General features: G+C 43.3%; 1 protein-coding gene across 1 annotated transcript in view; it reads left to right on the top strand.

The window, feature by feature from the left end:
- DCAF12 (DDB1 and CUL4 associated factor 12) overlaps positions 1–14,220 on the top strand; it is a 45,136-nt gene that overhangs the window by 19,904 nt on the left and 11,012 nt on the right. Inside the window, exons 5-8 of the mRNA XM_019531857.1 lie at positions 717–910; positions 2,343–2,408; positions 3,336–3,498; positions 13,217–13,401. Of these exons, the coding sequence (XP_019387402.1) occupies positions 717–910; positions 2,343–2,408; positions 3,336–3,498; positions 13,217–13,401 (608 nt within the window). The remainder of the gene's footprint in view (positions 1–716; positions 911–2,342; positions 2,409–3,335; positions 3,499–13,216; positions 13,402–14,220) is intronic.

Genomic DNA, 14,220 nt, shown 5'->3' with positions numbered 1-14,220 from the left:
GTTCTTCTCATTGTACAGGGACAGAAACTGAGTTACCGGTTAGGCCAATTGTACAGATGGCAGCACTAAGACACAGATGGAAGTGAGTGGGGTAAATCCCTTGAGTGCAGTTGGAGGTGGGATGGGACTAATTTGCAGCAGCTTTTGTCTCAGGCCTACGTTGAGACTGCTCTACTAGTGTCATCATCAAGAAGAATGATGTGCTCATTTGGTTGATTTTTCTTTTCTTTTTTTTCACCCCACATTCAACAGAGCAGTAGTACAAGCACTCATAGAAATGCCATCAATAGAAACCTAGTTTGAACCTCTTGAAGGTATTCATACAAGCTTTGCTTAGATTTTAAATCATCTTAAACATGCGTATAAACAGGAGCAGATCTTTGCTGACCCAGCCACTTCTAAGCACCCTGCTAGATGTATATTCTCTGTGGATGATTGCTCCACAGTTTGTCCTTGATTGCTGTGAGTAGTTCTTGAAATAGCAGCTTTAAAAATTATTTAGCCACTGGCAAGCTTTAATGAGATTCCAATTAGCGTTCTAAATTTGACAGGTTTAAAAACCATGCTTTTATTAGCTCTTATTAATATTTAAGCACCAGGGCCATGTTCAGCTAAATAAAACTAATCCTGATCATGTTTTTTCCTTTCTTAGGGCTGTGTTTTCAGTAGAGAAATTGTTCATGCCTAACCCATGCTGTGATGTGCTTTACCCTTAGGTTCCCGGGATGGCTCGATGGGTCTCTGGGAGGTGACAGAGGATGTCCTGTCAAAAACTGACGCCAGGCATAACCTCTCTCGAGTCCCCGTCTATGCTCACATAACACACAGGGCTCTGAAAGATATCCCCAAGGAAAACACCAATCCTGACAACTGCAAGGTCCGAGCACTGGCATTCAACAATAAGAACAAGGTCAGTAGGATGTAAACAGGCAGCTTGAGAGGACTGAAATGATAACCTTCTAGCTTCTGGAACTGGATAAAAGCTGGACTGAGATGTGACTTAGATTTCATTCTGACTGATGAACTTGAGGCAAAGCTGCAGTTTTAGGATGTTTTGCTAGAAGCTTTTTTATGCCTGCCTCTTGTACTTTTTATCTGCTGCTTTTGTGTCTGCCATTAACTAGCAGTTACTCTGGAACAAATATAACAGTTTCAAAAAGAAGATTTTCTGTGTGGATAGCTTGGCAGGGGGGAGACTAGGTTTGGCGTATGGAGCACTTAACCATTGACAAAAGGCAAGCCAAACAGAATACAGCTTGTAGGTTGGACCCTGCTCACTCATCCTTTCGCCAGTTGTGAAACCACAGTGGTTGCATGTCTATCAGTAGCCAGCTAGAGAATTCAGCTGACTTTTGAGACCCAGCATTAATAGATTGAACCTCTCTCCCTCTTTTTGGTGTCAAAGTTTGTTTTATATATTTGCCATACTGTAAAAATGTAAACTGCATCATGCAAATACTCCCCCCAGTTCACGCCTTGGTATTACTGCCAACTGATAGAGGGAATTTGTGTTTAGGATTGTGTTTCTTAAAGATATGTCACTAGAACAATGGTGCTCAGCCTTTTTGGCTAGTGGGCTGGCTGGGTAGTGCCCAAGCTGTCTGAGAGCCAGATCTGGCTCACAGTCCCAATCCAGCACGGGGCAGTTGTGGGAAGGCCCCACCTGGCTGCGCAGAGGGGGGCAGGGGACATCCTGGCTCCAACTTAGCCCCACGAGGGAAAGGGGATAGGGCCCAGCCCTGGGAGAGGGACATGGCGCAGCCTCATACAGCCAAGGGGATGGCAGGAGGGAGTGTGACCTGGCCCCAACCTGCTGTGCAGGGCGTGGGAATTTGGCAGCGGTGGAGGTGACTGCATTTCTTGCCACCAAATGCCCCAATCTGTGAAGAGCTCCACAAGCTGGATGCCTATAGCTCTGTGGGCCGCATCAGGCCCATGGGCCGGAGGTTGAGCACCCCTGAACTAGAACATTGCCTGGAAAAAGGCTTTGTCACAGAATAAAGATCCAGCCGTAGTGCCTGTACTTAGCATTAGCAACTTGATTTTGTGCCCTTCCTGAGGCATTTTCATCAGATGTCTAACAACACTTTTATTTTGGCAATCTCCGTTTTGGCCAAAGTTTTACCCTTTCTCTGCTGATCCTTCCCCATGTTTACACTACCGTCTTGTACTGAAACCAGTGTAAAATTTAAGGTTTGCTTTGTGCATGTTCATTAAGACTACGGGCAAATTTTACAGCAATTATCAAGGCTCAAGCTACTAAAATAGCATTTAAGCAGCTGCCTCGTATTGAATTTAAGTTGGTGAGAACATATGTGGAAGCTAACCCTTTTTTCTTCTAGGAGCTAGGTGCTGTATCTCTGGATGGATACTTTCATCTTTGGAAGGCAGAGCACACACTATCTAAGGTGCTGTTTCTGTTTGTCTATACTAAATTTCAACAGTTAGTCTAGCAGCTAAGCCAGTCTGCCACTGTTTCATAGGATGTCTGAACTGACTACAGCAGCGTGTGTAATACACTTGTCCCCAATCACTTATTTGAAGGTTGGAAAGCCCAATGGCAAAATGAACCTTTTTAGAAATAGAGGCCTGGAAAGAGGAGCATGGGATTTTTTTGTGTGTGTTTTGTTTTCCCCTCCTTGTGAGGGAGGCAAGCTTCTACCTTTTACTAAATCTAGACAAATATTAAGGGTTTTTCTTTATCCTGCTTTGTTCTAATGTTCATACTGGACCTAAGTGTGTGTCTATTTGATTAAGTTGTAGCAGCTTAATTGAGGTGTCATTTTGAACTGTTGTAGTCACATTGGTGCAAATGGTTTTGTGAATGCTCTGGTTTACACTAGCATAAATTAAGTCCATTAGAAATAGGAATAAGCAGAACCGGAGTGCGTCTGTAGAGCTGGATGATGTGCATAATTAGAATGGTGTGCACGGGAGAGATTATTGTTTGGGAGCACGCAGTATGCAAGAAGTACAGTAGGCTAGACCAGAGCAGTAACAAATATAGGCAAAGTTTAAGTGTCCCATTTCCCACCTCAGCTGACCCCATCCTGCTCCCATGCCTCCAGAGCTGCAGTTTTCAACAATACTGCCTTTGACTGTGTGCTGTCTTCTGTCCCACTCCTCCTCCAGGCCTTTTCCTTTGCCTTTTCGCAATGAAGCCAGTAACTCTTTCAGAACTTTAATTTTTCAGCCCTATGTTGCTTTTTTGTAGTTTCCTTAAATGTGGTCTCATGGGTGTTTTTTTTGTGCTGTCAGTTATATCCCTTCTCCCCTTTTTTTTCCTTTTTATCTTTTCCATAATGAGTTAAATTTTCTTTCAATTTTATTTTCAGTTACTTTCCACAAAGTTGCCATACTGCAGGGAGAATGTGTGTCTGGCCTATGGTCAGGAGTGGTCGGTGTATGCAGTGGGATCTCAGGCACATGTCTCCTTTCTGGACCCAAGGCAGCCTTCCAACAATGTTAAATCCGTCTGTTCCAGAGAACGAGGCAGTGGTAAGGAAAGCTTGAAGTTGCAAATTACCTGCTTGCAAAGGTAACAGTTGATGGCTGCAATAAAATGCAGTAGCTAGTAAATATCAAGGCTGCTTCTTCTGACTGTCCTAATAATTAGTAGCATGTGTAAATTTAAACTCAGTATGTTGCACAAGCAGACTGAATTGTGTGCATCTCGAGGTAATAAAGGCAGAGACATAGTTAACCCTCTAACTGGCTAGGATCCTTTGAATTTCACTGCTGACCAGAAGCTGTATAGAATAAGAGGTGCTGTCACTTAAGTTTATCAAATGATCCATCCTTTGTCACCAGCCCCCTGGATTACGAAATAACCAATATGTCTGCCTCTAATACTCTTTCTTTTTTCCTTGTATTTACATCTTTTGGAATTGAATAACAATTTAGCCATCTTCATGCTCTGTGCTACAATATTGTGTTTCTACATTGCAAGAACATGTTTTCATTGTAATTTTAAAACCTTGAAGGAAACATTTCTAGTGTTTTAAATTGTGTAAAAATGAGGTATTCATAAGAAGTTGTGTGAAATGCAAATTCTTGAAGTGGTTGTAGTACACATGTGTCCACAGTGCAAGCAGATTATCTATCCCTTTATGTAAAATGGAGTCACTTGATCACCAGTGTCCAGTTCATAGATTCATAGATGCTAGGGTCGGAAGGGACCTCAATGGATCATCGAGTCCGACCCCCTGCATAAGCAGGAAAGAGTGCTGGGCCTACATTACCCCAGCTAGATACACACCCAACCTTCTCTTGAATACCCTCAGGGTAGGGGAGAGCACCACCTCCCTTGGGAGCCCGTTCCAGACCTTGGCCACTCGAACTGTGAAGAAGTTCCTCCTAATATCCAATCTAAATCTGCTCTCCTCTAGCTTGTGGCCATTATTTCTTGTAACCCCCGGGGGGGCCTTGGTGAATATATACTCACCAATTCCCTTCTGTGCCCCCCTGATGAACTTATAGGCAGCCACCAGGTCGCCTCTCAACCTTCTCTTGCGGAGGCTGAAAAGGTCCAGTTTCTCTAATCTCTCCTCGTAGGGCTTGGCCTGCAGGCCCTTAACCATACGAGTGGCCCTTCTCTGGACCCTCTCCAGGTTATCCGCATCCTTCTTGAAGTTAGTCTGTACTTACGGTGATGAGGCTGTCATGAGTGCATGAGAAGTGAAGTATGGCTAGCTCACACTCATTTCCTTCTTAGTCCCCTGATTAAAGCAGAAACACTGTTCCTGTCTTGTACTGCAGGCAACCGTGAGTCCTCTGGATCACAGTGTCGTCTTAAGAGATCTAGTCAGGTGCCTGATGAATCCATATGTGGCTGTCAAGCCCAATTCGAAAGCCACACAGATTGTTACAAGTTTCACAGATCCATATGTTGTCTAAGTTGGAGTCCGAGTTTACAGCATGCTGCTTTATTCTTGTTCGCTTTGCTTCCATCCTCTGGGTCAAAGGCACTTCATGTTGAGCTCCACCCAGTTCCAGATGTTCCCTGCAAAGCAGATGGGATTCTGCACACTCCTCTTGGCTTTCTATGTTGATGTTGAATGACTTCATTTTTTTTTTTTTTGTACTCTTGGTGTTACTACCATAGAGAGTGACCCCACTTTCTAGAGCCATCTCGAAACTTGCTGTACAAAATTTTCTAGGGATTATGGTCTCCTCCCATTCTCCTGGTATGGCTGAGCCATTGCAACCTCCTCTTGATAGTGGTTTCTAAGTTTGTCAGTCCTGTGCACTTCAGCACCTCTGTGTTTGGTATTCTGTCATCTCACTTTATTTCCAGGATCTTAGCAGACATCTCATTTGGAAGCTGTTCAGTCACTTGATGTGCCTAGCATATCTTGTCCAAGCTTCTAAATCATAAAGCAGGGATGATAGTACACAAGTCTTGTAGATTCGTATCTTCACCTTAGCTGATAGTTTGCTGTTATTCCATGCACGTTTCTATAATAGTGCAAAATTCGTAGCTGCTTTTCCAGTTCTTTTAGTTCAGTCTGAAGATCAAGTTTCCTGCTGATTGTAGAACCCAAGCAGCAAAAACTGTCAATGCCATCAAAAGATTTATCCTCCAGAGTGGTGTCAGATGTTGGTTCTTCCATTCCTTGGTGCATGGTCAGTCTTCTTGAGACTAATTGCCACCCTGAAGCTCTTGCACGACTCGTAAAATCTGCCCAAGAGATTTTGCAGGGAAGATTCACTGTGGGCAACTAAGGCCACATCATCTGCAAACAGGAAATCTCTCGGTACCAGATCTGTCACCTTGATTTTTGCTCTAAACCTTGCAGTATTGAACAAGCTTCCATCTAGTTTGGTTCAAAGATGAATGCTGACATTGCTGAATGCACGACAAAGTCCTTGAGTGCATGAAGAAGTAGGAAAGAAAAGTATAGGTTAAAAAGCAGGGGGGCTAAGACCCACCCCTGTTTCACCCCGTTGTTCATGCGCCCCTTGGTTTTCATGCGCTACGGTTGCCTTCATCCCTTGATGTAATGAGTGAAAGATGCTCGACGGTTTGGGGGGACAACCCGGTTTTGTCAGAACAGTAAAAAGGCTCTGCTTATTGACTGTATTGAAACATGTTGTCAGATCAGCGAAGGCAACAAACGGTGCTATTTGGTTTTTTCTACACTCCTCTTGCAGTTGCTTGACCAAAAATGTCATATCAATGGTGGAACATCCTGAGCAAAAACCACATTGATTCTCAGGATAAGATTTTTTTTTTTTTAAACATGGGGCAGGGGTTTCCAAACTGGTGTGCATACCCCTGTGGGTACACAAGACATCTCTGGGTGATACGTGGGAGAAATTGGAGATGAAAATTTAAATCTGCCATTACACATAACTGGCATTGAAGGGGTTAAAATATAAAATGTGTGCTGTTAGGGGCACGAGGGCAGCTGTTAAATCTGGAAGGGGGTATGCAATAAGAGAAAGTTTGGGAGCCTCTAACCTAGAGACTGCAAACTATGGCATGTGATGCCAGTGACCATGTTTCCAACGATGTTCAACAGGGAGATACCCCTGTAGTTGTCACAGTCACTTCTGTCCCCTTTGTTGTATTATTATTGTACAAACCAAGCATCTCTGAAATCTTGTGGTACCACTTGATCTCTCCACCAGAGCAGTATAATGTCGTGAAGCTTTCATAGTAATTTGTCGTTGGTACATTTGTAGATTATAGCAGGCGAGCCGTCTTGTATTGGTGCTTTTAGATAACTACAAAGCCTCTTAGAGCTTAGGAATAGCTGCTGTAAATTTTAGTTTATCCAAATTTATTTTTTACTTCCTTTCTCTGATCCAAATCATCCACTACATCCAAGTATTTTTTTTTTTTTTTTTTTTGTAGTTTGAAACAACTAGTCCCCTCAGAGACACTCTGACTCAAACTTTGTTTTTGAGGCACATCGCTGAGAAGTGTACTTCCTGAAGTTTTATTTTTCAAAACCAACTTAAAAGTGGGAAAAGCTAGCTGAAAACTCACAACATGCGATCCAGGAGTTTCTTTCCAGTCTCCAGCTGCCACAGGCTATTGCATTGCAAAATCACATTCATAAGTATATCCAACTTCAACTTTTAAACCTGATTTAGGCTGCTTGTTACTGCTGCATCTGCTGGAAGGCTGTTCCATGCTGTCATTCCACTGATGGCTAGAAACTTGATTTCCACCTAAATTTATTTGTGCCAGTTCATCCCCATTTGTTCTTGTGCCATCTTTATCCTTCATCTTAAATAACTCCCTCCAGGAGCATCCTCTGTAAGCTTTCATTTTGTTGGGCTAAACTAAGTTGTTTTTTTTTTTTTTCTCTTGGTGGTCTCTCAGTTAGGCTGTCCATTTACCAGATTGTCCTAGTAGGCCTTCTCTGAACCTGTTCCAGTATGAACATAATTGTCTCTGTGATAATTATGTGGCTCTTCAAACTTGACTTATCACAGACATCATAAGCACACTTTTTTGTGCCCAGGTTATCAATGACAGTTTTAAATGAGATCACTTCTAAAACCAGTCAGAGGGGAACCCCACTAATAACTCCTTCCCAGCCTGAAAGAGCAGATTGAAGTAGAAGGAGGGCTATTTCCCAGTTGGCCAGGTTTTTTTTTTACTTGACTTGCAATTTTAATTCAAATTCTCCTCTCCAGTTTAATTAACTGCTTGTGTAGCACTGTATCAAATTCTTTTCTGAATTTTTAGATTAATGTGTTTCCTTTGTCTAGGAAAATCAATTATATCCCAGTATCATTCTTTGGGAAGACTCTGGCATAGTTTGCATTCAGTAAATCCCATGTTGCATTTATCCCATTTTTTTTTCAGTTAGTCTCCATGTCTCCGGTACTTTTTGCCTTCAGAACCTCGTTCTAAAGCTTTCCCTATTGCTGAGATCAGAGTAACTGGACTCTGGTTGCCTGGATCATGTTTTCCCTTTCTTAATGATGTATGTGTTATTTTCCAGTCTTAACAGTGCTACCTCCAGCCCCTGATTTGGTTTATTAAAAATCTTTACTTCTACATTGGCTAGATCCACAAGACCCACCCTGACCCTTTTAGGTCTATTTTGCAGCAGAATACTGTCTTCTTAACTTCTGGGGCTCCAGCTTCTTCAGCAAAGCATTTCTTGATTGCAGACTGTCAACCCCTCATTCCATCCGGAAAGGGCCAAGTTACAGCACTTCAGCACAAGCATTGTCCAAATGGTTTTCAGGTTGATCATGTCGCTAATTCAGAAACCCCTGGGGTAAGTTAGAACTGCCCATTGAAGCACAAGCAGCTTCTGTAGCTTTTTTAGAAGTACCCTAGTAGCTGAGACTCCATTAAGCAGCTGTTTGGGAAAAGATGTGTAATTCTACTAATATTACTGTTCGGTAGAGACTTCTCTATTTAATGCCTAATTTGGCAGAACCGTATCGCAGTCCTGATCTGTCTAGCCTCATAGCAGTCCCCTCCCTTGTACAGGCAGTTGCTTGAGTCACCAAAGTGTAATATAGTATAGACGAAACCTTGAAGAAGAGAAGTTATCTGTAGAGTAACTGGTATTCTTGAAAGTGGTGGCATTTGTGTACCACAACCATCCGCCAAGTCATGCAGGCTGGTATTGCCAGGACTCCATATTGATGTAATGGCTAAGGATCTTTTGACCTTGCTCTGCCTTTCTATGCCCTTGCCCTCGCCCACAGTACAATGGCACATAGTCCCATCTTGAGTGCATAGGGCCCATGCAACATCAGGAGTGGAATATGTATAGACAGCATGCCTCAAAGAGCTTGCTTAAGATGTATTAAATAACTTCCTTTTTTTTTTTTTCTCCCTATGCCATCTTGGGTTATATGAAGTAGGTGAAGACTGCAAACCTCAGTGCTTAGCCTTACCTTGCTAACCCCCTATTTAAGCACTTGAATAAGAGAATAATCTTGAAAGATGCCTAGCGCCTGTACCTGCTGTTGGTTCCACTGTGAACTGTGCATGCTTGGCACCTTTGAAGAATGAGACTCAACGAAAAAGCTGTAGCTGAACATAGATTTAATTTTAGCTATTCAGGTTTGAAAATGTTGGCCAGTTGCCATCTTCTGTTGAATGTTCCTAGAAATCGCCTGTGGTGAGCTGAACATGCACTTTGAAACTCATTGTTCTCGGGGACGCTAACGTATCATTTAAAAGTTGGTCTAAGTTTTTTCTTATTTATCAAGACTTGAGATGAGAAGTGCGTTCTGCTACAATGTGTGATGACTTATTTCATCTGAAGCAGCAGTTGCTGTATCTGCCCTGCTTCTTAAGTGTGGCTCCCCTAGCAGCTGCAAGGGAATATGAAGCAACCTGAACTACTACTTAAGTGAGAACAGCCTTTCTTTGATGCTGGCTTAAAGTGGGCTGATAGGTATGGCTCTAATCCATACTGTGGTGGTAGTTTGTTTCTAGCTGTTTGGATCCATGTCTTTATATGTTCTCTTTGCCTACTGCTCTTAGCATGTACAGGGAAATGTCCCTGCTTTCCATTTTCCCTCCTTTAAGTGGGGAACTCTCCCCTACTGTACAAGAGTGGGACTTAATTCACCAGCGTTCATTGTGTACTTTGAAGGTGTTATAGTTCAAGGTATTACTATGACACCCACATAGTACAATGATGGGCATGTTGGAGTTTATTTGATTTTTTTTTTTTTTTCTCATCGGGTTCAGGTACAGTTTGTGCTTCAGTTTTATGTTAATTATTAATCCTATGTACTTTAAACCCCTTAAGGAGGCAATTTGAAATGCTATTTTTCAAATGTACTCTGAAACATCCTCCTGATAATTGGTACCTCACTGATTTCCACCCCCCCCCAGTTTAGCTCATGATTAGAGAAGAAACCAAAACGTTAATGCTATGAAATGCAGGAACTAGATTGGTGAGCATATACCATCTCTATGCATCCCTCATCACTCGATCCATCATGGGTTGTTTGTTCAAGAGTAGTTTTAGTACAGAAATAGAAGGGTACCATGTTGCGCTTGCTTTCTTTTTCTGTGCTGTCATTATAGAAACCTCTGCGGTCTCCTGCAGAATCTGGACCCAATTGCAGAACATTGCCAAAGCCAAATAATCCTCATCGTGCACAAAAGGGATGCTTCAGGCTTGTCCGAACACTTTCATGTTTCCTTGGCTAACAATCCCAGGCTCCTTTTAGTATAATTTTTCCATTACAAATACCTACTTTTTAAACTTGATTTCATTTGGTCAAATGGATTCAGTTGTAGTTGGCATAGCTAGATGGAAGCGTGGCATGTTTTCCCAATTCTGGTTTGAATGCTTATCCTCCCCCCCCTCTTATTTTCCAGCTATATTTTAAACTGTTGAGGAGATCCAAAGCTTCTAGCTTCAGACCAAAAATGTGGCAGGAGCTGCACAGCTCTATTTGCTTTGTACCTCAATCCGTTTTGCAGTCTTTGTGGATGGACAAAAACAAAACTTAAAAAAAAAGCATAAGGAACATACGACTGGAAGGGACCTCAGGAAATCATCAAGTCCAACCCCTCTCTCCTCCCTCACCATTTCATGGCAGGACTTTGTTTCTAAACCATGCCAAGCAAATGTTTGGGAGTTTTTAAATGCTAGGTGCTTTGAAGTTAGGGAGGGAGATTCCCTAACCTCTCTTGGAAATCTGTTTCAGTGCTTAGCCACCCTCACAATCACAAATTTCTTCCTAATATCTAACCTATATCTCCCTTTCTGTAAACATACTTACTACTACTACAGGGCTCGTTTTCTGTGGATACAAAGCAGTTAATTGCTGTCCGCATCGTAACAATGCTTTTCATTGAAAGCCAGTTATCAAATCCCTCTGTTTGATCTTCTCTAGACTACACCGTTTCAGTTCTTCCATCCTGCTCTCCTACGTTGTTTTGTAGACCTCCCTTTTGCTGCTCTCCTTGGGGGCTCTTTCCAGTTTGTCCATGTCTGTCTTAAAGTGCAGTTCCAAAACTGAATGCAGCTTTGGAGGTGAGACTTTACCATCGCAGGAGAGTGGAAGAATCGCTTTCCATGACCTGTGTGTTAGCATTTGCAATGCATTAGCAGGAGTTGTTGCTTTTATATTTTTTGCAACAATATTATTCACCTTGCAATCCACTATATCATTGGCTGCAGAATAGTTGCTTCCCATCTCATATTTGTGGATTTTGCTTGTTCCTCCTTATGTGTAACAATTGGCACTAACCCTTATTGAATTTGATCCTGTTTCAGAGTAATTTTTTTCCGATTTGTCAGGGTTATTTCAGTTCCCAATCCCATACTTCAAAACAGTGTGGCCAACCTTTTTGGCAAGCATGCCACTGGCTAAGTCCGAAGTATGAGAGAGTGCCACTGTAATAATCAGCCAGACATGGCAACCATGAATGTGCGGCCTTTACCTCCACAGCTCCTGTGGGGCCAAACCTTTGAGCCAGTATTGATCCCTTCCTCATTTAACTGTCTTCATCGCCTCCCTGATCTGCCACTTGCCACACGGGCTGCCCATGCCATTTCTGGTACGCATGCAGTGCACTTGACCACCAGTGATCTAAATTGTCTACCCTGGGAGGGCGTCATCTGTAGACTCAGTACTTTTACATTTAGTTCAGTCTTCTAAGTCATCAGTGAAGATTTTGAACAATACTAAACCCTAGAAGATTTTGAACAATACTAAATACTAGACTGCTGGGTACCCACAGCTGAAACCTTTCCAGCTCTTTTTTTCAGCAAATAGTGAAGGAATGGCTGGCCCATAATCATTCAGAAAGTAATGTTATGTACTTTGGCATGGACAAAGTCTCTCCTTCAAACAGATCCACTTTAGAGACTCTAGCCTCCAAATTTCTATTTTTTTTAATAAAGCGTGAAAAAAATCTGCACAATTTAATTTTGTGCAGTGGGAGTTCAGCTAAAATGTTCTGTTTTGATTGAAACTTTAAACATAAGTAACCCAAAGCGATTTAGGACCTGGATCTTCCAGCATTCCCAGACGAGTAGGGCTCTGTATGTCCATGCAAGATTTAGCCTTCAGAGACTTGGAGAACTATAGAAAATTAGGGTGGAAAGGACCTCAGGAGGTCATGTCTAGTCCAACCCCTGCTCCAAGCAGGACCAGCCCCAACTACATCATCCCAGCCAAGGCTTTGTCTAGTCAGGTCTTCAAAACCTCCGAGGATGGAGAGCCCACCACCCCTCTGGGGATCTTTGCCCAGTGCTTTACTACCTTCCTTGTGAAAAAATTCTTCCTAATATCCAGCCTCAACTTCCTTTGCTGCAGCTTGAGCCCATTGCTCCTTGTCCTGTCATCTGCCCCCACTGAGAACAGTTCAGCTCCATCTTCTTTGCAACCCTCCTGCAGGGAGTTGAAGGCTGCTATTAAGTCTCCTCTTCTGTAGATTAAATAAGCCCAGTTCCTTCAGTCTTTCCTCACCCGTCATGTGCCCCAGCCCACTCACCATTTTGGTTGCCCTCCGCTGGACTCTCCAATGTGTCCACACCCTTTCTGTAGTGGGGGGCCCACAGCTGGACACAGGACTCCAGATGTGCCCTCCCCAGTGCTGAAGAGAGGGGAAGAGTGACAGCCCTTGACCTACTAGCAATGCTCCTACCAATGCAGCCCAGGATGCTGGTAGCCTTCTTGACAACAAGGGCACACTGCTGGCTCCTGTTCAGCTTCTTGTCCCTGTCCCCCCAGCTCCTTTTCTGTAGAGCTGCTGCCCAGCCAGTTGGCCCCCAGGCTGCCCTTCCTTGGGCATGATCTTGATCCAGCTGACGCCAATGAGATTGTCAGTTATTGTCTTTGTCCTGTACTTTAAGATTAATCCTTAATATTAAATCAAGAAAACAGTCTGTACCTGAGTCTGATGGGAAATCCTACACCCCACTGGATGGCTCTTGGAGGCTGCACGTGACCTGGGACAGGGAGCACCTTTGTTCAGTTTGCACAGTGACTGGTACAAGATGTGGTCTGGGAGGGGTGCTCCAGCGTGTGCTGTTGGGATAGGAACGGCGGTGGTGGGAGCTTGTGGGGAGCAGGAAGGACAACATGTAATAGCAGCTACCATTTCAATAACAGAAATGGGACTTAACCTCCACTGTTTTGCAGTGAAAAGGAAACTAATAATGCAGAGAAGAAAACCTTGGACAGAGATAATCAGCTCTGCAAAGCTAAAACATTCATTTCTCTTTACAGCAGTTGGTAACTCTCCTCTCCCTCCGACTGACAGGTATCCGGTCCGTGAGCTTCTACGAGCACATCATAACTGTGGGAACGGGGCAGGGGTCCTTGCTGTTTTATGACATCAGAGCCCAGAGGTTCCTGGATGAAAAGCCCCCTCATGCCTGCTGTGGACAGAAACAGAAGCTAGGAGGAAACGAAATCCTGAAGTTGACTACGGGGAAAGGTTGGCTGGTGAGTAGTTCGCAACCATAGAAGCTTTTAACATGTAGGTCTTGAAGCCAAGTTGGTTGTACAGTTTTGGGAAGTAAACATATCAAATGAGCGCCTTTAAAACACTGAGCTGGTAACTGAAAGGCATTTAGGCTTTGAGCCCTGTAGAGAGCTCTTCACTAGCTTTTCAGAAAAACCCCACGCACCTGCGAGAGTAGGATGCAGCTAGAGAATAACTTACTGGCCAGTGTCAAATATAAACAGACTGGCATTCCAGTGGAGCAGCTTTTGCATGGACCTGTTTCAGTATTCTCTTTTTTCAGGTCTTAGCTTGATGCCTCTTGAATGTGGTAATCAGCTTTAATTTTTTGTAATTAAAAATACTATATATTACAGTGTTTTAAAATACCATTGATTCCAGTCCCCAGCCCCAATCTAATGTGATGAATTTGGATGGCAGCAAAGAGTCAAGGGAACAGCATGGTCGCTTCCAGCCGTAATGCCTATGAAATCTGGCTGCTTCCTTTTTGGACCTGTGCAGAGGCAGGAACCGTCACTGTTTGTGCAGTGCTTGGTGTGGGTGGGCAGGGCTCTTGTCTTTGGTTGGGGTTCCTAATAAATGACTAGAACAATTCTGTGCAGGTAGTAGGTTCAATGAGCATCTTATTCTCTCTGCTGTTCTAGTAGCTGAGTTGCACAAAGGAGCTTTTGAACCTTGTCCCTGTGTCTCACTCCTGAGGACACTTGGGCCATCAGGCTGTCAAGATGCCCTTGGCCCATTCCAAATTTTAGTCCAGTTGATCCTCAAGCAGGATGCTGCAGCAACCTGGAGTGCCTTGA

Source organism: Crocodylus porosus, unplaced genomic scaffold (genome assembly GCF_001723895.1).
Source record: "Crocodylus porosus isolate Cpor-Errol unplaced genomic scaffold, CroPor_comp1, whole genome shotgun sequence".
In the NCBI taxonomy this organism is placed as follows: domain Eukaryota; kingdom Metazoa; phylum Chordata; order Crocodylia; family Crocodylidae; genus Crocodylus; species Crocodylus porosus.
This window is presented reverse-complemented; position numbering and strand designations above follow the sequence as displayed.